General features: G+C 33.2%; 1 protein-coding gene across 4 annotated transcripts in view; it reads left to right on the plus strand.

The window, feature by feature from the left end:
- The window catches only part of USP9X (ubiquitin specific peptidase 9 X-linked), a 269,058-nt gene that overhangs the window by 121,979 nt on the left and 119,848 nt on the right, over positions 1 to 27,231 (plus strand). For all 4 annotated transcript variants that reach the window (XM_069065713.1, XM_069065714.1, XM_069065710.1 and 1 more), the window contains 5 exons: positions 3,767 to 3,919; positions 5,526 to 5,630; positions 14,824 to 15,030; positions 16,788 to 16,924; positions 20,951 to 21,084. In XM_069065713.1, the coding sequence (XP_068921814.1) occupies positions 3,767 to 3,919; positions 5,526 to 5,630; positions 14,824 to 15,030; positions 16,788 to 16,924; positions 20,951 to 21,084 (736 nt within the window). The remainder of the gene's footprint in view (positions 1 to 3,766; positions 3,920 to 5,525; positions 5,631 to 14,823; positions 15,031 to 16,787; positions 16,925 to 20,950; positions 21,085 to 27,231) is intronic.

The raw sequence follows: 27,231 nt of genomic DNA on the forward strand, positions 1-27,231 counted from the left end.
ATAACATATAGACCTGAATTATTTTAGTAAGAACAAATAATAGAAACAATCAGTAACTATTTGAAGAAAAGTTATAATGAGATAGAACATAACAACATTACCAGGATGCACCTAAAGTAATCCATAGACAATAAAATATCTCTGAAAGCACGTTAACAAAAAAGGGAACAGAATTTATGAGTTTAATTATATAATTTTTAAAAACCAAAAGATCAATAAAACACAAAAGGAAAATATATAAATATACTAAAAATTTTTTTAGAATACCAGTATAGTTGGATCAGCCTCTTGCTAACCTCATTAAAAAAAATAAAATAACTAAAATTAAAAATGAACATGACAAAATCACAATTGCCTGAAAAAATGCCCAGATTAACAGCATGAAATAGAGATGTTACAGAACTAAATGTCAGAAAGTGAAGTGTTTCTTTATGGATTTTTCAAAGAAAAACTCAAGGTCCTGATGGAATTACAGGTAAAGTCTAATTGGAGGTTTAAGGAAAAATTAGTACTTTTGTTACACAGTCTCTAAAGCTAAGAAAGAAAGCACTCTAACAAACTCGAATAATGGATGTTAATACAAAAATGTTAAAAAAAAAAAAAAAAAGTCTTCCTAAGGAAACTGACTTATTCTTACCAGGTTTCATTTGTACCTGGCAAGTCAGGATGGTTCAGCACTAGGAAAAAGCTAATATAATCACAGAGAAAACCAAAACTACATCAAACCACATGATGTAGATAGATTCAAGAAACCTTTGATAAAGCATAATCACTTTTGCAAAAAATCCTCTAAGCATGCCTAGCATAGCTTATATATTCATTTATTTATATGCATATTTATGAAAAGTGTACATATCTTAAGTCAAAAAGCGGGTGTTTTATAATGTGATATATTTAAAAGCTTTCCTATTAAATTGAGGAGTAAAGAAAGGATATCCCCTTAATTGACAATCTTAGAAATCCTAGTAATTGCAGTAAGGCAAGACAGAGAATTCAAGGCATAGATAGTGGCCTAGATGAAAAAAAAATATGCTTTTTTACTGCTTGTATGATGGCTTATTTAGAAAACTCCAGAGGATCAGCAAAGAAACTAATTAAGATGACTTATAATATCAGTAAAACAGCAAGGTACAAAATAAAGCCACAAATTTCAATATTTCTAAATAGCAATAATAAAATCTAGAACAAAATAAGAAATGGAAATTTCAATTGAAATGACTTGTAGAATGCATAGACTGTCTGGGAATCAGTCTATCAAGATACAGAAGTCAAATTCAAAATATTCTTTGAAGAAATAAAAGGATGACTTAGATGTAAGTGGAAAGTAGGAAAACCCCAAATCTTAAAACTTTGTAATTATAGTAACCAAGTTTGACCTTAGAGAAGAGTTGGGAAAATAGTGTTATCTTTCTACCTTCTTTGAAGAGGTGAAGGACTCCAGAATGTTGCACAGACATTGTTGATATGATGGTTGGTTTTGCTGATCTGCTTTTTTCCTAACATTATTAAAAAATTTGTATTGCAGCGACTCAGTTGGGGCAGCTAGGTGGTGCAGTGAATAGAGCACGAGCCCTGGAGTCAGGAGGACCTGAGATCAAATCTGGCCTCTGACATTTAACTAGCTGTGTGACCTTAGGCAAGTCACTTAACCCCATTTACCTTGCCTTCCCCCCCTCCAAGAAGAAGCGGGGAGGGGGCCTCAATCTCTGGGTAGAGAAGGTGAATATTTTGGGGAATGAAGGTAAAATGTAAGACAAAACTTAGGGAAAAAAAACCCAATGTGACACAAGTTAACCAGAAGACAGCAGTGGGTATAAGTACTCTTTAGAAACTCTGTAGTGAAGGATGAATTTGGTATACTAAAAAAGACTAAGGTTAAATTTCTTCCTTTGGAAAGAAAACATGGAGGGAGAAAGAGTATATGTATGTTGATTACTTGAGCTTGCCCTTTTCTCTGTTACTGTGATAGTTTCATAATTACCAAAAGGAACTGACAGTTTGTTGAACCACTCATGATTTGGTTTATTGTCATTCCTTCAGTTTATTCATGCTAGCTGCCAGTATATTCATAAGAGAGATGTATATGCTTAAGCTTATAAACTTAAATTGACCTTAGATATCAGGGTTTTTTCTTTTTTTCTTTTTTTTTTTTTTTAAGCAATTGGGGTTAAGTAACTTGTTCAAGGTTACACAGCCAGTTATTTTGTGTGGGTGCCAAGTATCTGAGGCTGGAACTGATCCCGGGTCTCCCGACGCTGGGGCCGGTGCTCTTACTCACTGCGCCACCTGGCTGCCCCTATTTTGTTTTTTTTCCTGTGTTCTTAGTGTTCGTATACATTTATCCATGAGCTGTATAAACTCAAGTAAAATATGTCACGTAAGATAAAGATGTAATAATATGTGAAGCATGTTATATTTATAGTCATTATAATAGCCATTTTATGGTTAGAGATGGTAAAATGCTTTTCTTTACCTGGTGGTAAATAATTTTCCTGTCAGAAATTACTGTAGAATTATGGAGAATAATTCATGACTCTAAGCTACATTATTTCTCACTTTATCTTTCATTGTTTTCCCAAGGCTTTTTAGTAGATGTTAAAGAAAACTTTAATAACTGGAGGAGAGTGGTACATGGAATATACATCAGTGTGGCATTTACTAGAGAAAAATTTTTTTTCTACTTCAGATGACTTTTCATTAATTGGACATGTGGTACTCTTCAAAATAGGTTTCGCATTGAGGAGTTTGCACAAAGCATTTTGTAACCTGAAAGATTAAAAAGAAAGAAATTTATCCTTACATTGCTTCTAGACAGACTGTATCTCAAATATTAAAATAAGAGTAAACAAATTAATAAGATCATTAAAGTAAGAACTTATGGAAGCACTTTTACTTTTTTTGACAGGCAAATTTAATGGGAAAGCTTTCTTTTAGATGTAGTAGTTTTAGTTTTAAAGTAGTGCATTTTTATAAACATGAAATTACTTATGTTGATAGTGTCACCCTTGAACCTACATGGAGAACCCAGTGGCTCTCTATTACCTCTAGGATCAGATATGGACTCCACTTATTGGCATTTAAGACCCTTCAGAATCTTGTCCCCTTCTATCTTTCGGAGTTATTATATATTAGTCTTTCCTCTTTTCTTTGGTCCTACATTGTTCCCCATGCACAGTTCTCTATTTCCCATGTTTAGACCTTGGCAGAGACTGTTCCTCAGACTTGGATAATCTGTCTTCACATCAGCAATTTAGAATCCCTATGTTCAGCTTAACTGTCACCTCTTACATGGCGCCAGTTCTTGTCTCTGCAACTATGAGGGTCTCCTCTTCTCCTAAATTACCTTGAATTCGTTTTGTATGCTTGTCCATCTACATCTTGTGCTCTTCAATAGAATGTAAACTCCTTGGAGGCAGGAACTGTTCCATTTTTATATTTGTATTCTCTGTGTCCAGCACAGTTTCTTGAACATAACTGTTTAATAAATACTTCTTGATTTATTTTGGAAGAGTAATAAGACACGACAGAAGAAAGAGAATTAAATATAATTTTTTGCTATTTGAAACTTAGAATCTAATAATAGTGGAATTTACATTAAAATTTTAGAGAAGTAGTTTCTTGTGGTTTCATTTATATTTTTAAAATATAAAGTATTCTATGAATAGACCATTTAATATTTTTTAAGACACCTTATTTTACGTTTACTTAGGGCTTCTGCTTTTAATCTCTCTGATGCTTTCAAACCATACTTTGCATTTACATTTAGGAATGGATACAGCAGAACAATATTTTATCTATAGTTTTACGGGATAGTCTTCATCAACCACAGTATGTAGAAAAACTGGAAAAGATTCTTCGTTTTGTTATAAAAGAAAAAGCTCTCACCTTGCAAGATCTTGACAATATTTGGGCAGCACAGGTAAGGAATATAAGATGAAAATCTGCCTTTATAATAAGAATTTTTATAAAATACGATATCTAAGTAGTACGTGAGGTGATGTTTATTAAGACAAGTGTGGACAACATTTAGTGAACACTTAAAATTTTGTAAATCACATCATATTTTAAATGTTTATCATTTATTAAATTTGGGAGACATTTGTAGCTTCAACAGAATTAGCCCCTTCAACTATTCTAAATAGAGTGACTATTCTAATTCTGAAAATTGGAATATCAAGACAGACAGGAGGAATCAACAGGACCACCCTGTATTACAGTACAGTAATTACCTTTTTAGGAGAAACAGTTTTTGTTTTGTTTTGAGGAATGTGTGGTTGATTTTGTAGCCTCCTCTGTGTCTAACCCTCCTTACTTTTTCCTAAACTAGGAGCCAATAATTAAATTGCTTCAGGATTTTAAAAGTTTGTGAAAGTAAAACACCTCTCATTTAGGATTTTCATAAGATTTAATGTTGGTGTGTTAGATTTTCCTAAATGTAACGACTATATTAAAGTCGTGTGGTATTACCTATTACATGGAAGGGATTGGGGAATATTTCTCCAAGACAATATTCACAGAACCAACAGTGACCATGAATATGCCAGCATGATTCTGAATCGCACAATATAATAGAACTCCCCATATAGAAGAGAGAAACAAAACATTTATTCAGACACCAGAAAACCAAATTCATCATAGCAACAAAATACTCACTTCAGAGAGCAATGTCATCCCAAAACCTTCCCATAAAAAAAACACTCGTAATCATAGTTGTCTCCTTGCTAGCTGCTTCTCTTCTCCCTCCCTTCTAACTGCAATGAATCCCACCTTCTTGTTCCGCCCATTCAGCAAACTCCTTCCACCACAGGCTCCTTGTGATTACATTCAGCCTATTGGGGGTAGGGAAGATCTTCAGATTCCCTTAGGCCTGTTAAGGAGCGAGGAATTCCCATTATAGGGAAGGGGGAAAAAGAGGAATAGGCATTCATATAGTACCTGTTATTTGCTAGCCTCTGTGCTAAGCACAAGGGGAATATTTTTGTAGAGATTGTAGGAAAATAATCTCTTTCTGAAGATGCATGTGCAGTAGTGCATTAATAAGTTGGTATCTTCAAAGCTAACTTATTTTATTATGTATGAAACCTATGAAGTCATTTCTTATGGGGTAAAAGCCCACTTTAAAAAAAAAGGATAAAGTACTTAACTAATTTCCAAGTTGAGAGTAATGATAATTGTTCTGTATTTATCTCAGTGACAGATTCCTTACCGATGGCCAGTTTTAGAAGAATTCTTTAAGTTGTTTTCAAAGAGTATACTGTTTAGTACATCTAGAGAATTTAACTTAACTCTTTAGATGGTATTTTTATGACCATTTTTGCCATCTTTGTTAATGACTTACTTTTTAAAATTTAACATTGAGGAGCTTCATCTTTGAGTGAATTGGCTTATTTTGATTAAGATCAAGGATAAACTTTTAGCTGAAGTTTTGAAGTATTTGTTTTTGCACCCCTTGGAAGATAGTACCTTAAAATTCCTGTTTTTTGATAAAATCGAGGAACGAAAAATTTATTCTGTCTTCTTTTCAGGCAGGAAAGCATGAAGCCATTGTAAAGAATGTACATGATCTCCTGGCAAAATTGGCTTGGGATTTTTCTCCTGAACAACTTGATCATCTCTTTGATTGCTTTAAGGTAAACACTTCCTTGAGTGATAAAAATTAATATTTTAGATCTCTGAATTTTGATTCTATTAACATAGGCCATGAACAAAACATAATACTTGGAAAGTAAATGAGAAATTTAAGCAGACATCCTCACTATGTTAGTGTTTGTTATTCTCTTCAAACCAGGAAGTAATTGTAAATAAGATGAAGTGTGGCATAGTGTAGAGACAAATGACTTTGGAATTAGGAAGACCAGAGTTGGGTACTGCCTCTGACACAGACTCTCTGTGACCCTGGGCAATTCACTTTAACCTCACACTGCTCTAGGCAACACTCTTAGCAATATAAATTGCATAGAAGGTTCCATCCTGTATTGGTAGAGATTTTTCCTTACCTGAAAGTTCCTTGTGCCAGTGGAATTGCAAATCCAACCAATGAAATGAATACCAACACCTCACTTGTCTTTTTGTTATACTTGTAATTATTGTAGACTTTGAGAACATCCATGAATCTGGAAGTAAATCAGAAAGCCTCTCAACATCAAGAAAAATAAATTACGTGTCCAAAATAGTTTATTCCATAGTAGTAGATAAAGTTTTAGACAGGACTGCCTAAGTTTTATTTGTAACCAGGTTTGTTATCTAATCTCAGCCAGAATCAAAGATCTTTTAATATTAAAATAAACAGTTTGGCGCCATAAAGATGCTAGAAGTAGAACTACTAACTAAGAAAAAATGATAACTGATAGCAAGAATTGGTATATTGATCTAGTGGTTATATTTTCAGTCTAAGACTATTTGGTATGAGGGCTAATGATGTAAACACATCATTAATTCCTACATTTTGATATAGTACTTTTTATCCATTATGTTGCTCCTTACTTAACACTTGTTTAATATATATGTAGGTTTTTCATTTTGCTAAGGCAGAAAAAAGTTTTAGTGATTGCTATTCAAGTAAGTTTTTTAAAACTTTTAATTGATACTTTAAAGGGAAAATTCCATTTATTACAATTTTTTTTTCTCATCTGTAGTACCCAGTGCCCCTAATTACTTAAATAATTCAATGATCTTTGATTTCATCAGAGTGTATACTCCAATGCAGATTTCAATTCCCCTGTGAATTAGTAGAATCTTAGAATTTAGTCTAATTTTTTCCTTTACACATAACGAAGCCGAATGTGAAAAAATGGTGAAATAACTTGCCCCAAGGCCAACAAAGATAGCAAAAAGCTGAACTGGAATTTGACTCTAGCATCTCTTAACTCTAAATCAACTACTTTTTTCACTAACTACTAGACTAAAGTTATGGTAACTGAAAAATTTATATATTGTGATTAAACTGGCAGTAAACATATATCAACATAATTCAAGACTTTACAGATTGACAGGATTCATAATATACCAGAGTGTTTTCTGCTGGCACAGTGCTCCTGAACCTGGAGTTTTCCATTATTACAGTGAGGAGCCAGAGCTGGACTTCTGTGAAGAATTCTGCTGATTAGGTTGGATAAATGAAGTCTAACTGTACTAATATCATTTTTGTGAGTTGTAATAAATGTTAGACAAGCATGTCTGTTTTAATTTTTTTCCTTTTCCATATCCAGGCTAGCAGTGGGTACTTTACCATTCCTGAGTCTTGGGAGGGCCCCAGCTTTGTAATCCTACTGCTCTAGACTTCTGCTACTGGTCTTCCTCTAGGATGACTGGGGAGAAGAAAGGGTGGATAGGTGGTGCTGTGTCTGGGCACGACCTGATTTTGTGGTGCTGCTGCTCTTATATTTTGCTTTTGGACCTCCTTCAACTAGAAAACAAAAAGGCATATAGAGTCAAAGTCAAAGCCTGGAACAAAATTTACTATATATCAGGTATATCTCAAAAATCAGGTTATACCATCATTCTGTCACCTAAAGCAAAAATTAAAATTCACATAATAGATAAAAAGAAAGTTAGAGCATTTTTTAAGAACCCATAGACAGTGAACCAATATCAGGATCAGTCATACTGATAGGATATACAAATAGGACAGGATAAAGGAAAAAATTTATGTACTGTACAAAAATACAATGGGTAACTAACACATTAACAGTATGAGACTTAAGTATTCTCTCAGAACTGAAAATATCAAATAGAAAGATTTTTTTTTTAAAGGAAAATATAGAACTGAAATGTTGGAAGATTTTAGAGTGAAAGGAGTTATGGCATTTTCTTCACATGAGAACTTTACAAAAATAGACTGTATTAGGGTTCAGAGAAATTGCAGGTAAACATAAACAAGGAAAAATATCAATTTGTAGACCATAATATAAGTAGTAATCCAAGGATTACCATCAAAAGATAGAGAACTAAATAATAAAATACTAAACTGATTACATCAAAGAACAAATCCTAGATAATAACTACAGAGATGGCTATAATGGGGAGACAACATACCAGAATTTCTGGGAAGCAAACTAAAGATGTCCTCAGAAAAATTTATATTCCAGCAAATTACAAAATTGAAAAAGAGGATTAGTGAACTGAATATGCTGTTTTGAAAAAAAAATAGAAAACCAATAAATTCAAAATAACACAAGGAAAATTTGAAAATTAGAAGAGAAATAGATAAACTGGATACAAAAAGAAAAAAATCTATAGAACTGATAAACAAAACTACTTCTGAAAACTCCATAAAAATTGGTAAACCTTCAGTTAACCTGCTTAGAAAAACAAGAATATCAAATTAACAAAATAAAAAATTGAACAAGGTGAAACCACAGAACCCAGAAGAAAGAAAAGAGCCCATTAGAGCCTACTTTTTATAGTCAGGAATCAAAAGAAAAAAAGGCCAATCTACAAAAATATAAAAATATCCCAATTAATAGTTCTCCATGTAGAAAATTTAAATAATCTAATCTCAGAAAAAGAAGGTTGAACTTCTTGTAAAAGTACTGCCAAGAAATGCTCTTAGCAATAAGATTTTTCTTTATACTTGAACTGATGATTAAAAGAACTGTAGGCTTATCAAGAATTTAATATTCATGCCAGAAGTTTTAATTCTACCAGAAAGATCGCAGTTGTTAGCAAAAACTTCCTGAAACACATGGTAAATTTGTTTAGTGGGCAAAAAACCTTTGACAAAGTATAATATTCATTCAGTTCATGGCTTTTTGTTTTGTTTTTTAAGGGGTTAAGTAACTTGCTCAGGGTTACATGGCCAGGTGTTTCTGGGTGTGGTGCTGAGTATCTGAGCCCGGATTTGATCCCCAGGTCATCCTGACGCTGGAGCCTGTGCTCTTACTCACTGCACCACCTGGCCGCCCCTAAGCAATTGGGGTTAAGTAACTTGCTCAAGGTTACATGGCCAGGTGTTTCTGGGTGGGTGCTAAGTGTCTGAGCCTGGATTCGATACCAGGTCATCCTGACTCTGGGGCCAGTGCTTTTACTCACTGTGCTACCTGGCTGCCCCTCAGTTCATGTTTTAAAAAAAAAAGAAAAGAAAAAATTTATAAAGTACAGGCATAGGATCTTTTCTTTGTTTGTTTTTAAAGTGTCTACTTAACAACCCAAAGTAGCATTATATACAAGGGATAAACATTAGAACAGGTGGTCTTAAAGGTAGGATGTGTGAATTTTTGAAGAATATTTTGATAATTGAATGCCATTATCATTGTTTTTCCTTGTAATCCTTATTTTATGTTTTTATATTCTATTTTAAATAACTTTTTGAGGAGTTCCACAGGTTTAACCAGATTGCCATAGGGAGTGTATGGCATTAAGGTAAAAAACCTTTACACTAGAAATTTTCTAAATAAATATAAAAAGTAAAGCAAGGTTCCCTTTTCCTCCACTGTTATTTGACCTAATGGTGAAAAATCCATCACTAACAGTAAGATTGTAGAAAGAAATTAAAATCATAAAGATAGGCAAAGAGGAGACAGAACTGTTCTTAATGGCGTGATGCTTTTCAGATACTAGGGAAACAAGAAACTGATGGAGAAAATTAATAAGCTTTTGTAAAATTGAAGGTTATAAAATAAACACAGAATTTTGCTATAGCAACTACTGAATCCAGGAGATAATACCACATTAAGTGTCTGAGGTCAAATTTGAATTTGGGTCTTGTTGACGCCAGACCTAGTGTGCCACCTCGCTGCCCATAATAATAATGCTACAAAATGCTTAAACCACATGAGAGTCAGTTTACCTAATAACTGTAGAAATAAAATTACAAAAGCCTTCCTTAATGTAATAAAGAACAGTGTAAGCAATTGTTAGGATATTCAGTGTTCATGGCCTGTCTGTGACAATATAATAAATATGACATTATTATACTGCCTATACTACCAAAGAGATATTTACATAACTAGATAAAGCAATACCAAAATTAATTCCAGGCTTTAGAACTCTGATCAGCAGAATGATAAACCCACAAGTCTAAAGTAATAAAAATGAAACATGACATTTATGTCCTGATAGACATGATGAACTTAAAATGGAGAAACATGTGGAACATGCATCAAAAATAATCGGACTCAATTGCTCTGTATCTCATAAACCTGACAACTGAAATTACATAGGAAAGAACTTCTTATTTGATAACTACTGAGAAAACTGAAAAGCAGTCTGGCAAATTCAACTTAGAATAACATTACAACAGTATTCTACAAAAAATTCAAAATATATATGTAGTCTGAATTTTAGGAGATAAATTCTTAATAAGATGAAGGACAGAGATGATTACCAAAAAAACAAAATAGACAGTATTTCATGAATGGGTATTTAAAAGCTCTTTCATATCAGATATTTCTGATAAAGATTCTGAATGTACAGATATATTGTTAGTGGAACTGCAAATTGGTACAGCCACCTGGAAAGTAGTTTAGGATTATGCAAGAAAAGCAGCTAAAATATTGATATCCTTTTCTATCACTAAGCATATTCTCTAAAGAGGTTAATGCTAGAAATGAACTGGAAACAGATGCTCATCATTTGGGGAATGGCTAAAGAAATTGTGGTTTAAGAATGTAAAGGAAAATTAATGTCATAAGAAACCATGTGGTGAATCTTTGAAAGAAGCATGGAAAGATTCGTGCAAAATTTTGCACAGTGATTTCCTGAATCAAAACCAGGGAGATAGTTTACATAATGACTACAAATATAAGTATATAGAACATCAAGAAAACATTAGAAATTTAATGTTATGGCATTGTGATGGGGCCATATTGGCCCCAAAAATAAGACATGAAGTTTCCTCTACTCACTTTGTTGCAGAGATAGGCTCCATGGATGTGGAATACTTGTCAGATTCTTGTCATGTTTATTAATTTTTCTGAGGTTTTTCTTCCCCTTCCTCTTTTATTCTTTGTGATAGGGAATTGCTGCCTTGGAGAGATATAGTGGGAAATACAGGTGATGTAAAAAGAAAATATATCAATAAAATTTATTTAGAAGTTTCTCTTCTACTTTTTAAAGGGACAAACTTTAATATTCAGGTAACGTATCCATTTTGAATTTTTTTGTGGAATATAGTGAATGATGTTAATCTAAACCTAATTTCTATCAGACTGCTTTCCAATTTTTCCAGCAGTGGATATTGAATAGTGGATTCATTCTTTGATAATTTTTATTTTGAAATTTGAGTTCCATTATTTCTGATTCTCTTTTTTCTAGTCTTTATGTTGATTGACTTTTCTTACAAGCGGTCTAGAGGCCTTAACAAAATAGTTTGGATTACATAAAATTGAAAGCTTTTGTGCAAAAAAAAATTAAATATCTACAGTAACAAGGGAAAGGATCATCTTGGAAAAGTCAATAAATGAAATAGACAAGTTGAAAAATCAGAAATAATTTAACTCTGATTAATAACTGAACTAAATAAATCTGTAGAAAAAAATTACTCAGGGGAAAAAAACTTCCCTATTTGAAAAGAACCGCTAGGAAGATTGGAATGCAGTCTGGCAGAAATTAGGTTTATACTAACAACTTTCACCATGTTCTACATTGAATTCAAAAGACTTACATAATCTGAATATTAAAAATTGAAGAGATAAATTTAAATACCTTTTATCATTTTGGGTAGGGTGTGAATTACTAACCAAATCAGAAAATGATGTTTACAAAAAATAAGAGGAAATAAATAGGTGGAGAGGGAGAAGGAGGGAAGAGATCTTTGTATAAAATATCTCTGATCAGAGTTTGGTGTCTAAAATATATAAATAGCTTACAGAACTATATAAGCCCCAAAACTCTTCCAGTAGAAGAATGGTCAGAAGGATATGAAAAAACCAGTATGCACAAGAATTGGAAGGAGTCAACAATCACATCAGAGTACTCTAAATCACTGATAACAAGAAGTACAAATCAAAGTAATTTTGAGGTTTTACTTCACATCCAGCAAATTGGCAAAGATGACAAAAGAATGGTAGTAGTTCATGTGGAAAAGACAGAAAGACAAGAATTGTTAGGAAAGTGAATTGGTACAACCATTCTGAAAGGCAGTTTGTGATAAGGGAAATAAAGTGGTTAAAATGTCTATACTCCACCCAAAGAATCCACTGGTAGATATAAACACCAAGACATTTATCACAGCAGTCTTTATAGCAACAGAGATCTGGAAACAATGTAGGTGAACATTAATTGGAGAATAGCTATTAAAAAAATTATGTACTGAATGTAATGAAATATTACCATGCTAGAAGAAATTATGAATATGATAAAACAGAAGCATAGAAAGTGTTGAATGAACTGATGCTAAATGAAGTGAAAGTTAAACCAGAGAAACAGTCTTCTAGACAGTGACTACAAAAACATAGATGGAAAGGACAGTAACCCCTAAATTACCAAAAAGTAATGATTTGAAATTATAAAGATCAAGCTTGGGCCTCAAGAAGATATGGGAAGATACTTCCCTAATCACCTTTTTTGAATTTTGAGGGAGGAAGTCAGTTATAAAATAGCATAATGCCAGCTTTTTCCAATGCATTAACGAGTTTTGCCGAATTCTTTTTCTTTTTAAAAAGATCTTGCAAGGGGAGACATTCAGTGAGGAGCTTTAGGTGGTATAAAAACAAAGTTATCAATAAGAATATTTTTTAAAGGGAAATGAATGTTGCTAAACCATAAGGCATAAATTTGGCCCCCCCAGAAAGAGTTATAAGATCATGATATTCTCCACCTATGCTGAAGTAGAGAATATGGGGTTTAATTTTGGAATATTGCATATAACATTTTACTGATTTCTCCTCTCCCTCCCCTCCTCTTTTTATAAATAATTTTTCATAAAGAATGGCTTTCTGGGAAGGAACAGAAATGGCAAAGTTTAGCCAATATAAAAGGAAAATACATCAGTAAAAAGCAGTTTTTGAAAAATAAATTTTTAAAAAGACACTGATCCCTAAGTACTGAGAAGTACCAGCTCTTTGGCATTGGCTCTAGATATAGGACTAAGTTTGTGAGGGTGTTCTCTGTTCTTGGAGGGGACTGATGAGAGTTGGTAATCCTAGAAGAATCCTAGAAGAGTATTATTTTTATCAGACATTTTTTATTTCTGTGACTTAGATATTTATAGTTAAAAGGGAGAAAATTTGACCGCATTTTCCAAAACATAGACAATTATCTTTCTAATAATTGTTTTCACTAACAATATTGCTTGTTACACATCATTTTAAGTATTATGCTTGATTTTTTATCAGCTAGCAATTTTAATTGTTCTTTTCTCATTTTTTAAATTTAATATTAAATCCTCTCTCCTTAATTTTCTTTTTCTTTTTTTTTTTTAAAGCAATTGGGGTTAAGTAACTTGCCCAAGGTTACATGGCCAGTTTTTTTGCGTGTGGGTGTTAAGTTTCTGTGGCCAGAACCGATTCCAGGTCCTCTCCACTCTGGGGCTGGCGCTCTACTCACTACTCCACCTAGCCTCCCCTCTCCTTAATTTTCAAAGCATAATTTTGTTTTCTTATTTCAAGGCTTGAAAAATATTTAAATGATTCTCATTTCTTAACAAGGAAATGTCAAAAGTGATTATCCGTTTTTTAATCAATAATGTTTGTAAAACATCTCATTTCATTTTGATTTTAACATTAGGGTAATTTTTATTTTGAGTAAGGGTACCTTATCAGACTGATCATTGAGTATGAAATTAATTTTTTCTTTCAACATCTAAATAAGACTACCTGAAACTCACTCTTTTGTTGTTCTTAGCACAGTGCCTGGCACATGGTATTGTTGTTGAGTCCTTTCAGTTATGTCTGACTCTTCATGATCTAATTTGGGGTTTTGTTGGTAAAGATATTAGTTTGCCATTTCCTTCTCCAACTCATTTTATAGATGAAGAAACTGAGCCAAACAGGGTTAGATGATTTGCCTGTGCTGACACAGCTAGTGTTTTGAGGCCAGATCTGAACTTAGGAAAGTGAGTCTTCCTGATTTCCAGGCCCAGCACTCTGTTGACTGCTCCACCCACATTCCCTCCGGCACATTTACTTACCAAAATGCTTATTTATTGACCACAGAGAAATTTACTTCAGCATGTAGTTTCTTTTCTTACCTTCTATTACTCTAATCTTTGAGATTTTAAAATTTTCATCTGTAACTATACTTTCTTGTTTAATTGTGATTTGACTGTTCCCTTAAAGGACCTCTGTATATCTTTAAACATTTTGTGTTGCTTTTCACGTGGCAGCCTTTGTGTACTGTAGCATTTCTAATCAAGGCTAAGTTTATCAACAGATCTTTAAATAAGTTTACATTATTTAAAATTATTTGCACTTCTAACATTATAGTTGCCTCAAAATTTGTGTCTTAATATTTCTGTTCCAGTATGTTTTTTTTTCATTTTTTTAATCACATATTTTTCCCCAATAGCTTTATTTTCAATTCTGCAATCTCTCCCCCTCTTCAAGATGTGATGTTTCTCAAACAAATTTAATGTAATTTTCACTTATATAGTGCTTTAAGATTTATAAAGCACTTTATGTATAGTATCTCATTTGATCCTCAAAACTCCTCTGTGAATAAGTACTTTATCCCATTTTACAGATGAGGAAATAGGCTGAGAAGAAGGTGAAATGACTTGCCCAGAGTCACACAGCTAGTGTCCTACCCAGAATTTGAGCTCTGATCTTCTAGTATTCTATCCACTATATCATCTAGCTTCATATTTTGGTGACCATTGTCTATACAAATCAAAATATTGGTCTGGATTACTAACATGTTTTACAGCATAATGAATTTATTTTCTAGGCAAGTTGGACAAATGCAAGTAAAAAACAACGTGAAAAATTACTTGAGCTAATACGTCGTCTCGCAGAAGATGATAAAGATGGTGTGATGGCCCATAAAGTGTTGAATCTGTTGTGGAACTTGGCCCATAGTGATGATGTACCTGTTGATATCATGGATCAGGCTCTCAGTGCTCACATTAAAATCTTAGATTATAGTTGTTCACAGGTAACCATTTACTAATTTGTTATTCTCTCACATCATATTTTATGATTATTTGGATTACTTAGTTATATAAGCCCTTCTTAACCTAGCTTTTAGCATTGATATTTTGGAGTGATCTTTGGGAATTGTCCTAATTTCTCTCATCTCAGGTGCCTCTCTCTATGTTAGAGTAATTCCCGTTACCTCTGTCATAGGTTTTAATTTTTGAACATTCTGAATCCAATTAAGGTAAATTGCAGTTTGCCACTTTTGATGTTTCTCATCTGGTAGATAATTGGGAAAACACCTTGTTGCATAATTAAAAAACACTTTACTTGGAATGGCTCCATAAATAAAAGTCTGTTTTTGGTTTGCCTGACCATAATCAAATTTAAGGTTCTGGGACATTAATTGCAAATAAATTAATTTAGTCTTCTTATTATGTTAAAGTTATTATTGTGTTAAATGTATACACTAATAGCCAAATCAGAGACCCATTGATTCTCATATTTTTAATATAAAAATTTTGCACTTGGATCATATGTCCCTGGACGAATAGATAACATTTCTATCAAGGTTAATATGAAACAAAATCTTATATGTTGATCTCTGTTTTTCTACTTCTTACTGAATTTATTCTGGTTGGAAAACTTTGACAGTTAATTAAAGTGGGAATTAAAATTCTGGTTTTAAAGCTGAATATTCTACACTTTATAGCTGTGATTCCAGCTAATGAGTATAATCCTTAGTGGCTTATCACTTTGGGAATATAGATTAGAACTTCAAAATTAAGTTTTGAAAGAGAGAATAATAACTATCAAACACTGAAAGACTTTATCTGCTATTTTAAACCTTAATTGTATCTGATGTAAGAAACTGAAAGTTTTCTTTTCAGTGTGGTTCAGAAAACATAAAATGAATCAATTCTCCTCTGAACATTTACTATGTGATTGGTATGTAAATATTTATATTCCTTTAATGTGAATGATAGTTTTAAAGTATCTGAAACAAGGACACTTGCTTATTTAGAAGAACACATTAGACACCATTGGAGTTCAACAGCAGTTTGTGAACTACTATGATTTCCTCATTTTTTGTAAAATTAAATGGTAATAGTGTGCAGGTTCCCCCAAAATGTTGTTCAGTTTCATTTTAGTCATGTCCAACTATTTGTGATTCCACTTGGATTTGGGTTTTATTTTGTTTTTTTACAAATATACTCAACTTCCATTTCCTTCTCTAGCTCATTCGACAGGCGAGGAAACTGAGAGGGTAAATAGGGTTAAGTGACTTGCACAGGGTGGGTCACACACCTAGTAGGTATCTGACACCAGATTTGAACTCATAAAGATGACTCTTCCTGATTCCAGGCCTGGCACTCTGTCCACTAGGTCACATAGCTGCCAGCCTAAAGTAGTTAGTTTTAAATAGAAAACATTTTTTTGTAGTCGTTCCAAAAGTTCACTGTGTTAGAGAAATTGAATTCCTTACTAACACTTTATATTTAAATATGAACATTTGATAGCTTCTTTAACCTTTATAAAATAACCACTGAAATCCTCCCAAAAACATTAGGATTATTAAACAGATGCTGTGACTTGTGTGGACAAACTTTCAATTTTTTAAATGGTCATTCAGACTTAGACATTCTTCTTTGTCTCAGTAAAGGAGAAGTCAGTTCCACAAACAAGGTGGTCTGCTTTAAACTATGGGAAAATTCTTTGAAAACAATTCTTTTATGGCTGCAGTCTACATTAAACTCTGAAATTTTCTTTTTTAAGGATCGAGACACACAAAAGATCCAATGGATAGATCGTTTTATAGAAGAACTTCGCACAAATGATAAGTGGGTGATTCCTGCACTGAAACAAATTAGAGAAATTTGTAGCTTGTTTGGTGAAGCACCACAAAATTTGAGGTATGGATCTTTTTTTTCTTTCACATAAACAAATTTTAAAATGTGTTCTGTAGAAACATTTCTTCAGAAAGCTCGTGAGTTATAAGTTTGAAAACAATTCTCAAAAAATATTTTATACTGTGGATAGTGGAAAATTGACATTGGAAATGATTATTATAGGTTTATGGGACAGAATTAGATCAGAAAGGTAAGCATGAAGGAAAAGGAAAATCAGGTTGAAAACAACTATAAATGTCAGTTGGGATACACTTAAATAGTAAAGGGGATATTAAAATTTTAGATAATGGACTCTAAAATGTTGGGAAATTTACATATCTTAAACTACTTTACAATGGGTTTTTTTTTTTAGTATTTTTATCTTCAATTGCAACTTCGGAATCTAAGAATGAAATGACCATATAAACTTATTGGAGAACTAAGCTGTAATAGGGTTTGAAAATTTTTTAAAAATTAATTTAAAGAGATTAGTATTATGTTCAAGTAGCTCTCAGAATTATGAACTTAATCCTTCCAAATAACACCCTGTTATTTGGGTTTACTTAAATTTAAAATACATTTTTCACTCTTTTATCATAAATATATGTGTGTTGCATTCTTGTGCAGAAGCATATGTGCACACAAACACACATACACAGCTAATACATCACTTATAAGGATCATTCATAGAAATTTTTGTAATCAGAGCTCTTTGTTGCCTTTTGTCCCAAATTTTGGGATAACTTTTAGGGAAAAATTAATTTTGTTTTTTGTAATTTTTACAATAGAAAGTCTTATTTTTATTTTGTCCCCTCATAAGTTTCAATCATGTATTGAAAATCTTATAGAGTTTAATGTTTTACAATATATATTTCATGCTATATTTTTAACTTTTTAATAATACTATATTTTTGTGATCTCATAATTAACATTAACTTAAAATCCTAATTTAAAGAGAGTAATTATCACAATTAGAATTGTTCTTTTTTTTGATACATGTTTATTTTCAGAACTGAAATGATGCATACCTCTTAGAAGAATTGTTAGCTCCCTCATTCCTTCCTCTCTCTCTTTTTTAGAAGCTCCTTGACTTATTGAATACTAGAATTTTCAGGCATTTAAAAATTTTTAGTAGCCTGATGCTTATATAATTCTTCATTTGAATAAATGAAAAAATCTAGAACTGAGTATCTTTGCCACTTAATTGATTTTTATGGTGCTGAAATTTAATATGCACAACATAGCGACAGCTAGGTGTTGTAAAAAGAGCTTTGCTGTGTCACCTTGGTCAAGTTACTTAACCCCAATTGCCCTGCATTCCACACTCCCACCCTCCAGAAAGACCAAAAAAAAAAAAAAAGCTTTGAACTAGGAATCAAAAGGACTGATTATAGTACATTTTTTGCAAGGAAATGCAAAATGACAATATTTACTGTATGTAAATAAACTAAATGGAAAGTGGGCTTTTTGAAACTGTACCACTTACCTGAAAACTGTGTGGCTCATAAAAGATTTCATGCAGAAATTCTTATTCCAAGGTTAAATATGCTAAAAATATTTTAGTTCTTTTTTTTTTATTTTTTATTTTTTTATATTTTAGTTCTTTATCCAAATGGCATTCAATACAGAATGGCTCACATTTTAATTGTAACTTCCATAAATGAAGGTCAATCATATAAATGATGTACTACCATAATTTGTGTGATGCCGCTGACCTATTTAATAAGAACAAAAAAGTATAAATTTGGATATAGCTTGATGATACTCCAGTGATATTGAACCTGACAACAAAGGTTAAATTTTGGAAGAAAGCAGAGTTGCGTACATTGTTCATTGAACTTTTCCCTCGGATTTAAATTTAGACATTTATAGAGGAGTGTCCAGTGATCTCTCCACATTCCAAAACTTTTGACTAGAGGTTCAGTCTTAATTCAAACCTTGAGCTTTAAGGTACTAAGAACAATTGTTCCAAAGATGTAGTAAAAGTAGTAACTACTTCTGCATTATTCTCCTGTTCAGCATGCATAACATTAGAGGTAGTGAAAAAGCAAGGAATAAGCTTCCAATTTCATTTGGTTATTAATGCAGAAAAAATATAGGTTGTCTTGAAGAAGGTGTCATTTTAAGGTAGGGAGGAGTAGATTTTTTATTTATATATCAAAAAGGATAATTGTTAAGCAGTATATCAAATATTACCTCTTGAAGTTCTTACAGAGTCACAAGAAGATGTTCAGTTTAGTGTTTATTACAATTACATTCCAAGTATAGCTGTAATGCAGTGGGATTTTAAAAATAAATTTAAATTACAGAAATGTAGTTTTAGAGCTGGAAACCTTTCAAATCCATCTTCTCTATTTCGCAGGTTAGGAAGATGAAACAGAGATTTATTGATGTGTCTAAGATCACATAGTTGGTTAAGCAGCAGAGTCCTGCTTCAGAGCCATAATACTCCTTCATCTCAGTGGGATGCTATCCACTTATTTCTTTTGTTTTTTTTTCTTTTTGGACAGGGCAGGGCAGGGTAATTGGGGTTAAGTGACTTGCCCAAGGTCAAATGGCTAATAAGTGTTAAGTGTCTGTGATCAAATTTGAACTCAGGTCCTCCTGATTCCAGGGCCAGTGCTATATTCACTGTGCCACCTAGCCGGTCCCTATCCACTTAGTTCAAAGTCATTTCCAGTATGTTTTATGAAATGAACATATCATTGAAATATGTGTATTACCTCCCAAGGTGAGTGCTTAAAAAATTTAATATCTTCGATCCCTGATAAGCTTATATTTTTTTTCTTGGTGAAATTTTTCATAACAATTCAAGAAGTCATCATAACAGTTTAGTATATATGAACATTCTGACTTTTTGTATAGCAAATTAATTTAGTTGGGAGTCAAAACCTTTAGGAAGTGGTTTAAAACAAAATAATTTTCTACTAGCTTCTTTGACACCACTAAATAGAGAACCAAACAAAAGTGTCACCAATGGAAATATAATATAGGATAAGGAAGAGATAAAGCAATAAGACACTAAAGGAAACACTGAAACCTACTTAAATAGAAAATGTCTCCATTAATAAACACACAGACTCATTTAAGACAACTTATTTTTCTTTCTTTGTACTTAATCATCTTTTTTTTTTTTAAGCAATTGGGGTTAAGTAACTTGCTCAAGGTTACATGGCCAGGTGTTTCTGGGTGGGTGCTAAGTGTCTGAGCCCGGATTCGATCCCCCAGGTCATCCCGACACTGGAGCCGGTGCTCTTACTCGCTGTGCTACCTGGCCGCCCCAATTATCTTTCTTACAAGCCATGTCAGTAATACCTACTATAAGAAATAAGGACATCAAATATCAGGGAAGAGATCATCACTTTCATTGATAAGCCAAAGAAAAAGGGCTTTTGATGACCACTGCCCCTTCTAGGTTGTAAAATTGACAGCAAACCAAAGTCTTAAGAGCATGTGCTTTTGCTGAACAAAAATCCTCACTTTTTTTTTCATTAAATTTCATAACCGCTTTGGTGTGAAGAGAGGTCACTAGAAAGCATTTAAGCCTTTTCAAGAGATCACAGAATGAAGAAATTATAGAGGATGCTAATGTAAACTTTTCTTATTCAAAATTGTGTGCGAGTTGGGGTGGCTAGGTGGTACAGTGAATAGAGCACTGGCCCTGGAGTCAGGAGGACCTGAGTTCAAATCTGGCCTCAGACACTTAACACAAAAACTAGCCATGTGACCTTGGGGCAAATCACTTAACCCCAATTACCCTCCAAAAAGCAAAAAAAAAAAAATTGTGTGAGAGTGATGAGGCAATTCTAATAAGTTTTGTTTGGATTGTTTATCCTTTTTAAAACAGAAGCAACCTTGTATCTAGTTGACTTGCTCGATATTAATGTGATTATAATATAAAATATAATATTTGTGATTATAAACCTTTTTAATCTGTGATAATGCCAAATGTTCCATTTTTCAAGCCAGTAGTTAAATAAGAACGTGTAATTTCATAATAGATTTGGTAGTTAAATGTCACCTTATATTGTTACACTGTTTGCATTTCAGTCAAACACAGCGAAGTCCCCATGTGTTTTATCGTCATGATTTAATCAATCAACTTCAGCACAATCATGCCCTAGTTACTCTGGTAGCAGAAAACCTCTCTGCTTATATGGAAAGTATGAGACAGTATGCAAAAGGTAAGTGATTAAAGAGCCCCCTAAACTAGAATAAATTTAACAGTTTAGGATGTATCCTCTTAAAATGTTTTCTTTCCAACAATAGTTCCTTATTTTCTCATTTCTTTTGCCACATTTTAAAAGTCAAAGATATGACTAACCCAAGTTTTATACCAGTTCCCATGAAATATTGTAACACTAAGAGGATGGCATCTAGTCTGTTCAGTAGTTCTTCAATGGAGCATACACCCAAAGGCATGAACAAGAATTTCTTGTGATAGAGGGGATGAATGGGTTGTGATCTGTGGTGGTAGAGGGACTAAATACTTAAATGAGATCACAATCAAAGTGTCCTTTGAAAAGGCACAATTTGTGTTGTAGAAAGGATGAGAGGATACAAGAGAACAAATCTGATTAATTTGATTAATTAACTTTTCCTTCCAAAACCACAAGTTGTTATACAACTGTAAACACCAACCTGTCTTTTCAGGACTATTAACCAACTGCTTTTCATCTGAAAAAAAAAATTTTCTATACTTCCCTCATAATACTCTCTATAGTTGGTTTCTACCTATAACTTGCTCATTCTTAAACCATTAATCCCATTCCCTCCCCTGATGAGCCCATAATTTCAAATCTTCCAAAAATTTATGATTTATTTCATCGCTATGTGTATTCTCACCAATACAGTACATAACTTTTCTGTGTTTCATAGACCGTTTATAAAACTTCTTTGACCTGGGCTATTCTTTGAAGAGTCTATAACCAGGACTTTACAAAATCCTTTCTAACTTGCTAGGATTTATCACATCTTTTACTCTACTATCCTAGCCTTTAGTAAACTGGGAATCACCATCATGTCATGGATTAAAACATTAAAAAAAACCCTTAAATGTGGCCATCAGTCCATTTTTTTTGCCCCTAAAAAAACCTGGTTCATAATTCAGCTATGGGAAATTTTCCATGATTCTACATACTGTGTGGTTTCCTTTCTCTAATTTTTTTGTAAGTTTCTCTAGCCTAGAATGATTTGTTGTAGTACTGTACAATCAGTTGCTTAATAAATATTACTTATTTGACTGTCTAAAAGAACTCCAAATACACATCAAATATTGGATATTGAGGAGTAACAGGGAAATGGAGGCACAGAAAAGGAGTAAGCCCATCTCTACCAACAATTCAGTTCAAGCAGTTTTTATTAGATGCTTACTATGTACCAGGCACTGGAGACAAAAAACAGTTGCCATTACCCTCCTGACTTGTTCATGATTATGTAACTAGTATATATCAAAGAGCTTCATCCCTGGTCTTGCTGTCAATGTAACTGCCCCCTCTTCTATCCATTATGCCACGTGGCCTTTCAGACAATGCACTGAGCATAATTTAACTGTTTATTGATTCTTTGAAGCTGTTATTATGAATATGAACACTCGATTTAATAGGCGTTTGTTGAATATATTAATGGAATGGGAAATTTTAAAAGATAAGTAGCAGTCTATGCATAAAGAATATTAGAATCTAATAGGAAACATGAAACTTGCAGAGGTAACTAGATCACAATGTTTGTAGAGCATAAACTTGTTTGTATTTTGTTGTAATACAATGACACTCTCACATGTACTGTTGAGTTGAATAGAGAAGTTTTCCCTTATAATAGAATCATAGGATTTAGAGCTGAAAAGGGACCTCAGTGACCATCTATTATAGAAGAGGGTAGTAAGAACAATTGTCTAGGGTCACACAGGTAGAAATTAAATGTAACTAGTATTTGAACCCAGGTTATCTCCCCCCAAATAAATGTTCTTTAATAGAAACAGGAAATTTGACAATTGGAAGTTTGCTCTGAAGCCATCTAATCCATCTCATACACAAAAAGAATCACCATTATATAAAACCTGATAAATGTTGCCATGCCTCTGCTTGAAGACCTCTACCACCTCTAGAGGAAAGCTATGGGTAGCTGTAATTGTTAGGAAGTTTTTCTTAACCTAAAGCCTGTATTGGCTTCTTTACTTCTTTAACCCACCATTCTTAATTTTGCCCTCTGGGGCCAAATGGAATAAGTTTAATTCCTCTTGCAGCTGACAGCCCTACAAACTGCTTTCATGCCACTTCCTCCTTTTCTCCCTGCCTCTCAAGTTGTCTTAAAGCTAAAAATGACAGGATTTTCACCTCATCCTCATTTTCCTAATCTCAGGGCCCTTTCCCTGCCGGTACACTACAGCTTATCGTTGTCATTTTTAAAGTCCTCTAGATGAGGTTTGATTACCATAAATTTCTGCTATATTATACTGCTTCTCACAATAGTTATACTTTTTTTTTTAAGTCTTTTGTCTGTGTTTTATAATTTCCTGTTCCTTCCTTAGTTTTCAGCTGATATTTTTCTAAGCCTGCCTTTCCTCTCCCTTCTGATTTTTAGCTACTTTTGTGTAGCATGTAGCTGAAAATCAAATTAACACACATATTAGATTTCTGTGTTAAATAAGATTTAATAGATTCTAAGTGAGACTATGGACTTTTCTGTATTTAAAGTAAGGATCATTAGTGCCTAGGCTTTTTGAAATACATAAGGAGGCACTATGATGCCTGGCTAGAGTCAGAGGACCTCGGTTCTTATCTTGCCTTTGCCACTTACCTATGTCATATTGGACAAACCTCTTAATCTGTTCGTATCATAGTTTTGTCATATGTTAAATGAGATTCGATTAAATGATTTCTGAGGGTCTTATTCAGCTCTAGATTTTTTGATCTAATGAATGTTAAGAATATTGTATTCCAAGAAAGTAATGGTGCCATTTATTTGTATTCTGAATAAATTAGATATTAATTCTTAGCTATAGTATGGTTATATGATATGTCTCCAAAGTCTTAGTGTCATTTTAACCTTTAATAAATTAAAATTGCGCCAAGATTTTTGGTGTACCCTATATTGTTTGTCTAATTTCTTTATGCTTGAAAGAATATTAAGCATAATACTCAGAAAGTAATGCCTGTACACATATAAGCACATATAAAGCATTAAAGTTTTCAAAACATTTTTCTCACCATCATCCTGTGAGGTTTTTAAAAAAAAACCTAAGGTTTATAAGGCTAAGTAACTTGCCCTTCAGAATCATGGGAGCCAGTGTTTGAACCCAGCTTTTTTCCATCCTACATGCCATGTTGACATCTGAGGCCCGGGTCAAGTGAATGAATAGATTGAGTACATTGGACAATCATAAACCTCCAAAGTATTGTAGTTAATTATACAGTACAATTACCCTTAATGGAATTATAAAGAAAGAATATAGACTTTCAAAAGCTTTATTCTTAGTACATAGCTTTGATTTTGGCAAGGCGTATTATATAGGAGTGGTTGGAACTGAAGACCTATGCAAAGAATTATGAATATGATGAGGGGAAAGAGGTTCTTTTGCTTCAGACAATAGCAGAAATAATAATGACAGTAAGGGGAGATAATCTAGTTCTTTAGGATGACATTTTTGTTTTATGAGGCTGTATTCATTTTTAAAATAGTTATTAATGATTTAACACTTAAGAATTCAAGTACTTCAAGATTATTCCTAATTTTGATAATACTGTTTAATCACACCTTTCCTCATTCATGTTTCTATCATCTGCAGACCTCCGAGTTGCTCTCCCAGTTTATTCATTGACTTTAAAAGAGTCTATACTTTTATGGATACTTTTTCTTTTTAAATTAGTCATTTCTTACCCCCTTCCCCTCCTCTCCTATGGGGAAATTTTGCATCTTCCTTTGTAACAAAGAAGAACCATGAAGCAAAAACAACCAGTACACCGACATGGTCTGGCTAGGGCAGTGTTCTGCCTTAATAGTTCTCTAGCTCTTTGCTAGTCATTAACTTTAAAAAATACTTCCTCTGAATTTAATTTTTTGGAAAAAAAGACATTTGATAAGTTTCTGTTATGTGCAAGATATTTTAATTAATCTCTAGGGACAGATAAGTAAAAACTTAATCTGAAGGAGCATATTTGTTGGGATTGGAAGTGTACTTGTACTCACATAATGTACTCACATGCACTCATATAATTATAATCTAAGGCTAGAGAGTGATGGGGCAAAGAAGAGGAAAAGACAGCATGTTCCAAAAAAATTAGAAATGGAAAAGAACACTTTATACTGAGGTCTGTGAACAGTAGCTATATGGAGGAAATGATGCCTCAGCTGAGCCTTGGAGAAAGAAAAGGATTGAAAAAATGACATGAAGAGATTGTGCTCGCCAGTTATTGGAACTAAATGAACTGAGAAAGGGGAGAGACAGGTAGTAGTACAATCTAATTGGAACGAAGTTGACAAATGGAAAATCTAGAAAGGTAGTTTGATCCAGGTTGTGGATTGTTTGGCTGGAGTGTTCGTATTTTATCTTCTGTGCAGTAGGAAAATATGAAGGTTTTTGTAGCAGGAGAAAGAGTATGGCCAGATTTGTGTTTTGGCATATTATTTTGACAACTCTGATAGATAGATTGTAGAGTGAAAGAGATACCGGAGGTAGAGAGACCAGTTTGAAGGCTATTCAGATAATCACTGTAAGAAAGAATAAATGTCTGAAATATGAATCATCTAAGCAGTCAAATATTTAAGTGTCTACAATTTACTAGTCACTGAGGTAATAGAAGGACATAATGGAATTTTGTTAGTAGACTTTACATATGATTGAATATGGGGGTGGTAATAAAGAAAATAGAAGAATAGAAGATCTGGAGTTTTGTTTTTTGGATGACCAGAGAAAGAAAGAGAGGGAATATAAGATATTTAAACGAATGAGACATTTAGGGGAAAAGATGATGAATTCCATTTTGGACTTATTGAGTTTGTGGTGGTATATAAGGTGAACATGTCTAGCAGACATGACTATGTGACAAGTATTTAGCAGAGAAAATAGGGCTTAGATATATGAATTTAGCAGTCATCTGCTAAAAATGACTTCCATTAGAGTTGGTAAGATCATGGAGGGAAAGATTACAAGGGATTGAGAAGGCACAACTCAAAACAAATCTGTATTTTAGAGATATAAATGACAAACCAACAAAGGAGACTGAGTAGGAATGGCCAGAAAGATAAGAGTACCAAAGGAGAGTAATATTTTTAGAAAAAAAATGTAGAGAGAAAATATGCAAGAAGAAGGATGTGTGAAATGTTTAGCAAAGTCAAGGAGAACGAGATTCTAGAAAAGGTCATTGCCTGTAAAGACTAATTATTTGTAATCTTTGATAGAGCAATTTCTGTTGGAACCTGGTAAAAGTGAGGAAGTAAAGTAGATAGCAGAATAATGGTCGATGAGGCTGATTCATGAAGGAAACAGATGCAGACATGAACAAACACTCAGTCAATAAGAGTCAGCTGACTAACATTTTTAAGTGCCATCTATCTGCCAGCTACTTTGCTTAGCTCTGGGGATACAAAGGCAAAAGAATGCTCCTACTTTTAAGCAATTAAATGGTCTGATAGAGGAGACTACATGCAAAAGGCTATAAATAAAGAAGATATTTGCAGAATAAATTGAAGATTATCAATTGAGGGAGCCTTAAGGGAGAACACAAAAGGTTTTCTTTAGAAGCTGGGACTTGAAGGAAGCCAAGAAGCAGAACTAAAGAGGAAGAGTATTCCAGGCCTGCAGAAGGATAGGTGTTCTTGTATGTGTGAAGATGATTTCTTTTTAAAATGTTTTGGGTTATTTGGTTTTTTGTTTTGTTTTTGGTTTTTTTTGGGTTGCCGATTTAATATACAGTTGGTAATGTCTAGTAGCACGTGGTATTGCAGGACTGGAGCTCAAGAGAGACTGGGACGTAATATAAGTATCTGCTGGTTATCTGCATTGAGATGATAATTTAACATATGGTAGTGGATAAAGTCCCCAAATGAAATAGTATAGATAAAAAAGAGAAATAAGAACTAGGACAGTTAATTGAGAGACACCAAGAGTTAATGACCTTGACATGAATGTCCTGCAGAGGAGACTCAGAAGAGTTCAAACATGTAGGCAGAAAACCCAGGGCTTGCATGTCATTGGAAACTTAGAGCAGAGAATTTCTAGAAGGACTATTTCTTTCTACTGTTTTGAAGCTGGATCACCACTTCCCTGGTGTGACTAAATTTTTTAACTTTGGATTTATCCAAATTAAAACTTCATGTATTTGTTTTTGGTG

This window comes from Petaurus breviceps, unplaced genomic scaffold (assembly GCF_028583685.1).
Source record: "Petaurus breviceps papuanus isolate PSGF00001 unplaced genomic scaffold, PetGlider_PUasm1.0 90700, whole genome shotgun sequence".
In the NCBI taxonomy this organism is placed as follows: domain Eukaryota; kingdom Metazoa; phylum Chordata; class Mammalia; order Diprotodontia; family Petauridae; genus Petaurus; species Petaurus breviceps.